The sequence below is a fragment of the Triticum aestivum genome, chromosome 4B (assembly GCF_018294505.1).
Source record: "Triticum aestivum cultivar Chinese Spring chromosome 4B, IWGSC CS RefSeq v2.1, whole genome shotgun sequence".
NCBI lineage: Eukaryota > Viridiplantae > Streptophyta > Magnoliopsida > Poales > Poaceae > Triticum > Triticum aestivum.
Genome location: NC_057804.1, coordinates 129,593,593 through 129,603,779, shown reverse-complemented (window position 1 = coordinate 129,603,779; position 10,187 = coordinate 129,593,593). Strand labels below are relative to the sequence as shown.

Genomic DNA, 10,187 nt, shown 5'->3' with positions numbered 1-10,187 from the left:
TGTTTTAGAAAAAACCTATCATTTCCATCATTGGATTCAATTCGTTCTCAATGGCGCGGCTGACCAAATTCCAGTTGAATTAAACAACGGCTCTGCCGAAAGATCACCTCAGCATTTGAATAAATTTATTTTCTCACACAGGTGCACGTGCCCCTGACCAGATGCAAACGATTTAGCACTCGCAGCACAGTGCCTTTTCCGAGTGATGAAAGGAAAAACAGAGACAGCTCTGCCCTGCGCGGAGCATGTCCGACTCCAACGAAACAAAGCAGGAGCGGACCGGACCCGACCAGTGTCACCACAACCACTTGTTCCTTTCTTCACCGGCCCCTCGCCCCTCCCCCTTTCCGCCGATCCGACCGGCCCTTCCCCGCCGCCCGCTCCAGCTCGAGGTGCGTGTCCCCCGCCCGGATCCGCGCCCCGGTGCCTCCTCGCAGATTTGCGCTTGGGTGGTTGTGCGCGGCCTTCTCGGGGCTCCGCGCCCGTCGCGCATCCGGCTCGGTAGGGGCCGGGAGCAGGACATTTCACCTGTTTTCTTAGCATGTTTAGCCGATCTCGGTAGAGACGACGGATTCTCAGCTCGTCGCTTGTCGGGATTTGGGCTGGGATTGAGGCGCCTCCGAGTTGCCTCTTGACCTAATTCCCGTGGAATTTTGGCTTCTCGGGCCTATTATTCTACATCTAACTCGGTGAAAGATAGCATTTCGTTAGATTTTATTTGCCCCAAAGTAGAGCTGATGTGCTGCTATTTTCTTAGATCTTCCTGCATCATCCGGTAGAGCCAGTTATCATCTATGCGTTGATTTATGCATCATCCCCCTTTTTTTTCTATATTTGTTCTGCTTGGTATTGTTGTAGATGGTTTAGTTCGTGTAGTGTACTTGCGAAAGTTAGCATGCTGTAGTGGGATTCCAGCGAAACCATGTTCGCTTCAATTTTTAGGCTGCTATATTGAGTAAGGTACCGAAATGCTCATGCTGCTGGAAATGTACATCTGTACTCTCTAGTTGTGGCTACTTCATCCTGGGGAATTTAGCCAGATAGCGTGGACTGTTGGAAAATTGTGGCCCTCGCCCCTCGAGTTATCTATTCCTTGATAGTCATGCGAGTAAGCTTTGGATGCTAATAGCGGATATTCTGTTTTGAAAGAAGCGGCCATGTCCTATAAGTGTTCCTGAAGAGTGTTCCCTAACATATCTTTATAATCAAAAGTTGTAAGCCACCCTAAGGCTTAAGGGTTAGTCGATGTTAGTGATTATGGAATCACATGACCAATCAAATGTAGTATCCTTCTTCATTTCATCCGAAAAAGCTGAACACTCAGTTAGCTGAATACTAATTTATTGCAAAAATTACAGTAATCTTCAATTCTGATGGAAAACTAATTGCTTACACAATATTTTTGTCTTGCAGGTTCTATTGTTAGTGCTTAAAAGAATTTGAGTTGGCCACTTCTATTGGCATGATAGTGTTCGACACTAGGAGATCTCTTGTGTTATATAGCAGGGCTCTTGATTTTTAAAATTTGAAGTAGATGTCATTCCGTAGCATTGTGCGCGATGTAAGGGATAGCTTTGGGAGCTTATCTCGAAGAGGATTTGACATTAGGATTCTGGGCCATGGCAGAGGGAGATCTCATGGTGCTGTCCATGAGTTACATGACCCTGTTCCTGTAATCCAGAGCAGCTGCTGGGCTAACTTGCCTTCTGAATTGCTTCGAGATGTGATTGAGAGGTTGGAGGCTAGTGAGGCTACATGGCCCTGTAGGAAGAATGTTGTTGCTTGCGCAGCTGTCTGCAGAACATGGAGAGAGATGTGTAAAGAGATTGTAAAAAATCCAGAGTTTTGTGGAAAGATCACTTTTCCTGTGTCCCTCAAGCAGGTAATGATGCAGCTATGTTAATGTCAGATTATCCTTCTTTGCTGGCATCTGGCAATATCGGTTCTTCGATGTTGGATGATTAACATATAACTAATGTTTGGAATGTTGAAATGTGAGATATCATGAACACAACATAACCAGCTTTAGCATGTGTTCTAATAAAATCATGTTGTTTCATCCATGTACAGCCTGGCCCTCGGGATGGAACTATGCAGTGCTTCATTAAGCGGGATAGATCTACCCAAACCTACTATCTTTACCTCTGCCTTACCTCAGGTAATTTTTTGGGTACTATCATATGATCTATGTTGTATGGGCTATGGACTTTCATTTAGAAAAAAACTCGTATACGCAGTTCTCTGTACTTCAAACTTCTGGTTTCTAAGTTTTAAAATATTCTCCTGAGTCCTGATGTTATGCTTGTGTAGGGTAGAAAATTAACAACGATACTGTTTTAGTCCATGCGTGTATTGGAGGTATCAGTGTTCAGTTAACACAGATACGCTTGACTAAGCTGTTTCTTATTGGATTCCAGAGGAAATTGTTTCCCATTGACACTATCTGCCTGCCTCAAACTTGCATATGCATGCTTATGTGCAGAACTACAGATTCACATGACTCTGTACTTTGCTTGAAAGTCATATTGTGAAAGCCATGAACCATAGTTCATAAAGCAGAGGTGACTGAAAAGCCCACTGGCAGCCCACGCACATACTAATCGCTCTTTTTCACTCTACTCTGTGATATAAATGTTTGGTAGGGGTCTTGACACGTCTCTTCATTTTTAATTAGAACCATCTCGTAGGTTCCATATGATATCTTTATACTGTTATAAAAGATGTCCATTGGTGGCGGTGGTCGGTTTCACCACCTTCTTCCTGTGCTTACATGTGGGATTGTCTTTTATTTTTTGTCAAAAATCTATATATCTGTGCAGTGATTTTAAAAGATGTCCTCGTTTTCTTTTTTGTAAAAGCATACATGTCAGTGCACAGACTCCAACAGACGTTCTCAAATTTTAGAAAAATGTGTATATATCTGTACAGAAACTCAGATAGGCAATAGCTGTCCTTGTCAATCGGCTCCACATTTTAAAATTGAAATCCACCCATTGTGTTGCTCCCTTCACAAACACATTCCAGTTCTGCCCAAGGTGAAGCTCACCTAAGAGCTGAGGCGAATCCTAGGGCATGACACGGAGCACAGCCAAAATCGTTTGACAAGTCTAAGTCAACACAATATTATCTGTCGATCGGTAGCAATACACTGTTCTGCAGCTGGCAGTGTTATCTGCACTACTTTACATACCCAAGCTGGGATGGTTACTGCCGTACTAGCAATATTTACTGCTGCAAGTTGTGTCTTTGTACTCTTTTGAGCTTACTGATCCGCTAGTGATTTTTGTTCTTTCGACTTCCCTAGAACCATGCATTTTCTTCCTTGTCCTGACATATTTGCATTTACCTAATGGTTCCATTGGGATTGGCATGTATTTTTGTTTGTGTCCACATGATTGTTTATCTGTCAAACTGGTTGTTTCCATATTTTGTAAAAAAATGGAAATGCAAATATAATAATTGTTTGCTAGCCTACATGTTTTTGTTGCTAGTATTATTATTTTAGCATTTTATAAGTTTTCTTTTCTACAGCCGTGCTTGTCGAAAATGGCAAATTCCTTCTGTCAGCAAAAAGGATCTGCCGTGCAACATGTACAGAATATATAATATCTATGAATGCGAACAGTATATCGAGGTCTACTGACACATACATTGGAAAAATGAGGTACTATTTGAAGAAACTATAGCCTTATTTTAAACTTATATACCGACATTTAATCTGACATATGTTCGTACTTGCTAATATGTTTGCCATTTTGTAGGTCAAATTTCCTTGGCACCAAGTTTGTAATGTATGACACACAGCCTCCTTACAATGCAAGCAGTGTTTCGCATTCTGGGACAACTAGCCGAAGATTCTACTCCAAGAAAGGGTTGACGAAGGTTCCTTGCAGCACATACAGCATAGCTCAGGTCTCCTATGAGCTCAACGTCTTGGGAACCCGAGGTCCCAGGCGGATGCGCTGCGTAATGCACTCCATCCCTGCCTCATCGCTGGAGGCTGGTGGCAGTGTCCCTTGCCAACCGGATATCATTTTTTCCCGTTCCCTAGACGAATCTTTCAGCAGCATGCCGGTCTCGAAATCTTCTGTCATGGACCATTCCATGCGTTTTAGCAGCGCCAGGTTCTCTGACGTCTCCATAGGAGGTGGCCCGGCGATCAGAGGACAGGCCTTGAGCGATGGCGATGACTCGAAGGACACGCCTTTGATTCTCCGCAATAAGGTTCCAAGATGGCATGAGCAGCTGCAGTGCTGGTGCCTCAACTTCCGTGGCCGGGTGACTGTCGCCTCTGTCAAGAACTTCCAGCTCACTGCTGCCGCACAGCCTGCTGCTGGAGCCCCAACTCCACCACACCCTGCGCCAGCTCCTCCGCCTGAGCATGATAAGGTGATACTTCAGTTCGGCAAGGTTGCGAAGGATATGTTCACCATGGACTACCGGTACCCTCTCTCGGCCTTCCAGGCCTTCGCCCTCTCCCTGAGCAGCTTCGACACCAAGTTGGCGTGCGAATAGAACTGCGGGGTTGCAACCGTCATGGCTGCACCGATCATCAAAAGGCTGACCGTCCCCCAAAATTAGGTGGGGACTCAATTCTGTTCCTGTGTGTCGCTGATGCCATTGCGACTACCAAAAACTGAGGAATTAGAAGGGTTCCTCAGATTTATGCTGCTGATTTGTTATCACTGTACTTTATCTCCATTGCTTGGGTCCTTGGCTTGGTGACGGCTGTGTACCTGATAATGTTATGAGCAAACTCCATGGGTGTTCACTGACGATATATTTGCTGAGTGACCTGTACATTTATAACTTGGTGTGTTTGAAATTGAACTCGGTTAAACTATGACGCTTCATTGCTGTTGTGGTGTCACCGTCAGGGATGGATCAGATCAGACTTTGTGTTTGATTGCTTCTAAGTGAGGTCACCACACATAAGCTCGGCCCTTGGCTCTTGCACTGAACCGGCCTTCGTGCTTACCAGTGCAAAGCCTGCATCCACATCCGAAGAAAGATTCGAAAACGACGGTGTCATATTATTGTATGTATGTGCAGAGCCATCTCTTTCTGTAGTTTGGTAAACTGAAAGAGACATTGTCGATGCAACACCTGTTACTTTTGTGGCAAGCAGAAAAGGTAGTAAAAGTGAAATGCATGTTGTGGTTGTTTTTGGTTCCATCCAAAAAAAAAAGGATCCGGTTCCACTATCAAGAGATAACGGAACAAAAACGACGATAGCTTGAGTATATAGATAGATAGAAGAAAGAAAATTAAGCATGGATGAGATGAACCAGCTAGCTCATGACATCGAAACCCTTTCCCCTGGAGCAAGACAGAGGGCCGGGCGGAGCTCGAGTGGCTTGTCGACGTCGAGCTTTTCCGACGGCACCGGGCCGTCCATCAGCTGGATCGATCGCAGCCCGTGCCATCTCGCATCAACTTTTCTGGGGAGCATCAAGGAATTTCTTTCCTGCTTGGCAAGAAATCCGAGGGATCGAAACCATCGAATTCCAAAGTAAGTAGCCCAGCAACCATTGCCGTGCACACTGCTGGACCGGATAGCGAAGTTTTGTCCTTGGATCAGCGGGAGTGGCGCCTCCACTTGGGAGTGAGAAAAAAGTACTCCTGCTCAAATGTGTAGTCCGTTGATGCACCTAATATGCCTTCAATTCTTGATTCCCAAGCAAATGATCCACGAGCTTGTGCCCGTCAGCGTCAGGTATATCCACTGTTGTGTCCGTATTTATGCAGCTCAGCTCAAATGCGTGACGAGGCTGGACGAACGGGAACGGGCTCGTCTACCGTGCTGAAGGCACGGCAGGGAGCTACAGTAGCCACGCAGTGGGAATCGCAGAAGGCACTGCAGGGCCCTATAACACTATGCACTGTGGCAAATCTACTGTAGTAAATCTGTACTGTAGCGGGCACCCTGTAGCACCACACTGTTCATGAGTTCCTGTAGCGCGCAGTAAAAAATCACAGAAACACTGCAGGCTACTGTAGCTCCCCTACCGTGCCTTCAGCACGGTAGACGAGCTGGTTCCGGACGAACGAGGCCTCCCTGGACCGGAGATGAGATGTGTCCCCGAAGCCTGAGCTTGACCTGCAAACAGCAGCACTGACGATGACGGCAAATTTATTTACCACTTCAGCCAGCCCAGAATATATTTCTATATAGAAAGAAAAAGAAATCCATCCCACTCCGTTCATTAATCATTACATGGATCGATGCTGCTGCTTCCTGCAGACCGTGCTTTCTTTCTGGAACCCTCCTAGACCCGCTGCCGACTGCTCGGCTGGTCCCCGTCCCAATCCCTGTCCCTGTCCCTGTCCGTCCGTATACATCATCATCGGCGAGAGCGAGGCACAGTGGACGAACGGCGAAGTGAGCAAGACGGGCAGCAGCTGCAAGTGTCCCCTTTGGCCTGAGGTTGACTGCTTGCCTTCCTTCGCAAACCATGACGCAACCACAACACAGATAACGAACGACGTCTGCCAGCCACCACGTACGCCACTGCGCTGTCAAGCGTGCCCGTCCGTCCGTCCCCCGGAATACCGGGTCACCGCGACACCGCACGTCCACACTTGTTAATTCCCCGTTCGCTGGCTGACATGGCGCCCATCCGTGTGAACTGGAGTTCCCGATTAGAAGAATGGTTCTGGCCTTCTGGGAGTAGTATTGTTTGTTCAACTACCGTATTCAAGAGGATACAGCGCAGGCGCAGAGATAGATATGGATGCTACAAACAGTGTCCGGATTTTTCCTGCGCCCTCCAATTGGCACCACCAACCAACACTTTTCTACAATGCATCCAAGTGCGAGCAGTACAAGACCGGATAGCGTAGGGGTGCGATCGATAGTGCTCGTGTTAGGGTACTACTCGGAGATCCGATTCGCCATTGCCGCAATCGGCGAGGCATTGGGTATTGGCGCCCGGGATTTGGAGGGGAAGTCTTCCGTGCCAAGATTGTCCGTCCGGCCGCCCCGCGCGATATCAGGTTTTGACACCCTGCCGAACGTTAGGCCGATCCATGCATGCAAATGGATCGCGGCGAGCACCATTTTAATGTTCTCGAGTTCTTTAATTTTTCAACCGGGCTTTCGCCTACTAGCACGATATTATTCCTGGCTATTTCATCGATTCATTTTCTAGGCTAGCTAGGGCCTTTGCTTTTCACCTTTTCCCCCTATATGTTTTTTATTCGTTGCTTGAGATACGGAGATGGCGTCGCCGAGTCCACAAACTTCTTGCAATGGTTATGAACGCACGGATCCAGGAAAGCGATTGCACGGTGTCACTCTCAAACTCGAGCTAGTTTTTTCTAGGGGAATAATGATTCTTTGCTCAGCCTCACGTAGCCGCCGCCTCCTCTCTCAAGTTTTTTTTTCTCGAATATGCACGAGCGTGCATATTATATACGTATTAAAGAAGAAAGGCAAAGATTGCCTTCATCATGTTTTTACAAAGTTTCCGTTACAATTATCCTTCCCTACGTGCCCACCTCTCTAAGCTACCAAAGAAGGGTCCAATGTTCCCTTTGAACTTGCCGGCTAGCGACCATATCTTCCCTTCGGACTTGACCCTAGCAATAAGCACATCCATCGAAGGGGATGCTCCCTCGAACACAATAGAATTGCGATGCTTCCACAGCTCCCAAATAGTGAGAATGAAGATAGTATGAAGATCCTTGCGCCGCAGGTTATTCGGACCTTGCTTATCCCGAAGCCAAACGTCAAGCGTGTCTTGCGCCGTCGGTGTCCAATCCAGCTTGCCCAATGCCTCATAGACCACAACCCATATGGACCTAGCGAACACACATGTTAGCAGCACATTGTTGATCGTTTCCTCCTCCTGGTCGCAAAGAGGGCAAGCGTCCTGATGCGGTAACCCTCTTCGTGCAAGTCTATCCGAGGTCCAGCACCGATCTCGTAGTGCTAGCCAAGTGAAGAACTTGCAGTTGAAGGGGGCCCGGGACGTCCAGCTCAGCTCCGCCATAGGTGCCACCTCTCGGCCCCAAAACCCTGCGCATATGCCGACCTCACCGAGTAGCGTCCGTTCGTCTCCCAGGACATGCTATCGTATGAGGCACATCCACCTCCGGCTCCCACATGTGCACACACAGCCATAGGGATAAGAATTCCCTCAAGGCTTGCTCTCCAAGGTCCGGGCCGACATCCATAGCCCAAGAACCATCCTCAATGGCCGATGCCACATGCTTCATAAATCTGACGCGTCGAGGGATCATGCCATATATAGTTGGTGCTATCTCCTGTACCCTCATCCCATTGATCCAACGGTCTTCCCAAAAAAGGGTGCTTCCTCCACAATGCGCCTCGCTCTTGGTGGCTGCCTGGAACAAAAGTTGTGCATCTGTTGGAACTTTAATTGTGAACTCACTCCAAGGTCTGCTCGAGTCCACCCGTTGTAGCCATGGCCACCTAGCTTGCATGGCCACATTCAGCCATCTGAGGTTTGGTATTCCCAATCCTCCAGCCCATTTTGGAGCACATACTGCGTCCCAGGCGACAGCGCAATTGCCGCCATTCGCATTAGCTCGCTTGCACCAGAGGAAACCTCTACACACCTTATTCATCGCAGCTATAGTTTTCTTTGGAAGATCCAAGGCCATCATGGCATGAATGGGCATGGCACATAGCACCGATTGGACCACAGTCAACCGTCCACTCTTCGGCATCAAAGCCGCCTTCCACTTAGGGAGGCAATTAGCCATTTGATCCACCAAGTATTGTAACTGCGCCGGAGTTTGCTTCCGTAGTGCCAACGGGAGGCTCGGGTATTTGATGGGGAAGGCCCCTCTCGGGCAACCCAGCACACTGCTCGCCATGTTACTTTCCTGATCCGAGCACCTTATCGGAAGGGCCGCTGATTTCGCCATATTCATCCGCAAACCTGATGCCTCCCCAAAGACCTCGAAGATACGTTTCGCGGCCTCAAGCTCTCCTGGCTTGGGTTTAATGAACACCACCACATCATCCGCAAATATGGACAGTCGTTGCCTCATCCCTCGAGACGCCAACGGCTCCAAGAGTCCTCTTTGCGTTGCCCGCTGCAATAGCCTTTGCAACGGCTCCATGGTGAGAATAAAGAGCATCGGTGATATCGGGTCGCCTTGTTTGAGCCCCTTGCAGCTTTAAATAGTGTCCCCGGGGTCTCCATTTACCATGATCTTGGTGGTAGAAGTTGCAAGAATACCACAAATCCATGATCTCCACCTAGGTCCGAAACCAAGTTGTTGCATCACCTCGATCACGAACGGCCATTGAACGGAGTCGAATCTCTCAAGTTTAGGTTTCCCCTCCTAGTTTCTGTTGGCCTTAGGGCCATGTAGGTGCGGTGGATCCCTGCTTTTGCCAGTGGAACGACTCCATTTTTACATGTTTCTTTGTGTTTTGTTAGGGTTTATGTCCTACTCAGGAAGGTGAGACGGCGGCAGCCCCTTGAAAATGGAATAAGGTTCTCCCCGCCTAGTTCGTGTTTAGCACCATTGGTAGGTGTGTGAAGATGTGTTCCCGCCGGATCTATCTTTGGTGGATATGCTCGGATTTGTTCGTCATTCATCTACATTCGTGTGTCTTCAGGTTGGATTCTTTGGATCTACGTTACTCTTCATCAACGATGGTTGCTGTTTCAGTGCGCTGATTCTATGGCGGCTTACCACGACGAGCTCCTAACCGTCTACCATAATAAGTTTTGCCCGGCTCCGATGAGGGAGGGACGATCAGTTCTTGTAATCATAGCTAGGTGGTCTATGAATCTGGATGTTATTTTTAATGTGATGTAGCTAGGTGGTCTAGGGGAATAATGATTCTTTACTCAGCATCACATAGCCGCCGCCTCCTCTCTCAAGATCCCCGCCTAGTTTCGGTGGCCTTAGAGCATCTACAACCACAATGGGCAAATCCGGCCCCTCAAACGTCCACGGGCGCGTCCGAGGACACTGACCGGTCAGGCCTCAAATATTTGATTCTACAACCGGACACCTCAAATTAGAAATCTCAAATCCATATTATTGCATGCAAAGTGAAACCAAATCTAACCGAAGCTCGCTTGGTTCTGCTGTGGCCATGTCTGGCGGCCGGCTACACTCCCTAGAGAGTTGGTCCGGTCGCCGGCAAGGTAGAGTAGGGTATGTGACACGAGCCGACTCACGGGACTCAAGGCGCAGCC

The 10,187-nt window shown here is 48.0% G+C and overlaps 1 protein-coding gene across 2 annotated transcripts; it reads left to right on the top strand.

Annotated features, from left to right (window-relative positions):
- The first annotated feature begins 211 nt into the window (after positions 1 to 211).
- LOC123091443 (tubby-like F-box protein 13) lies at positions 212 to 4,780 on the top strand. Of its 2 annotated transcripts, none has more exons than XM_044512951.1 (5): positions 212 to 392; positions 1,414 to 1,882; positions 2,071 to 2,158; positions 3,532 to 3,664; positions 3,762 to 4,780. In XM_044512951.1, the coding sequence occupies exons 2-5, from the start codon at positions 1,535 to 1,537 to the stop codon at positions 4,513 to 4,515; spliced, it is 1,323 nt and encodes a 440-aa protein (XP_044368886.1). In that variant the 5' UTR covers positions 212 to 392; positions 1,414 to 1,534; the 3' UTR covers positions 4,516 to 4,780. The 2 variants fall into 2 exon arrangements, with proteins under 2 accessions (XP_044368886.1, XP_044368885.1); XM_044512950.1 differs by having other exon boundaries at positions 239 to 501.
- The last annotated feature ends 5,407 nt before the right edge of the window (positions 4,781 to 10,187 follow it).

Excerpts from the sequence above, each read along its gene's own strand:
- LOC123091443 (XM_044512951.1), top strand. The coding sequence starts at position 1,535 with ATGTCATTCCGTAGCATTGTGCGCGATGTAAGGGATAGCTTTGGGAGC. Across the intron at positions 1,883-2,070 it reads TTCCTGTGTCCCTCAAGCAG|CCTGGCCCTCGGGATGGAAC; the intron begins GTAATGATGCAG and ends ATCCATGTACAG. Across the intron at positions 3,665-3,761 it reads ACATACATTGGAAAAATGAG|GTCAAATTTCCTTGGCACCA; the intron begins GTACTATTTGAA and ends GCCATTTTGTAG.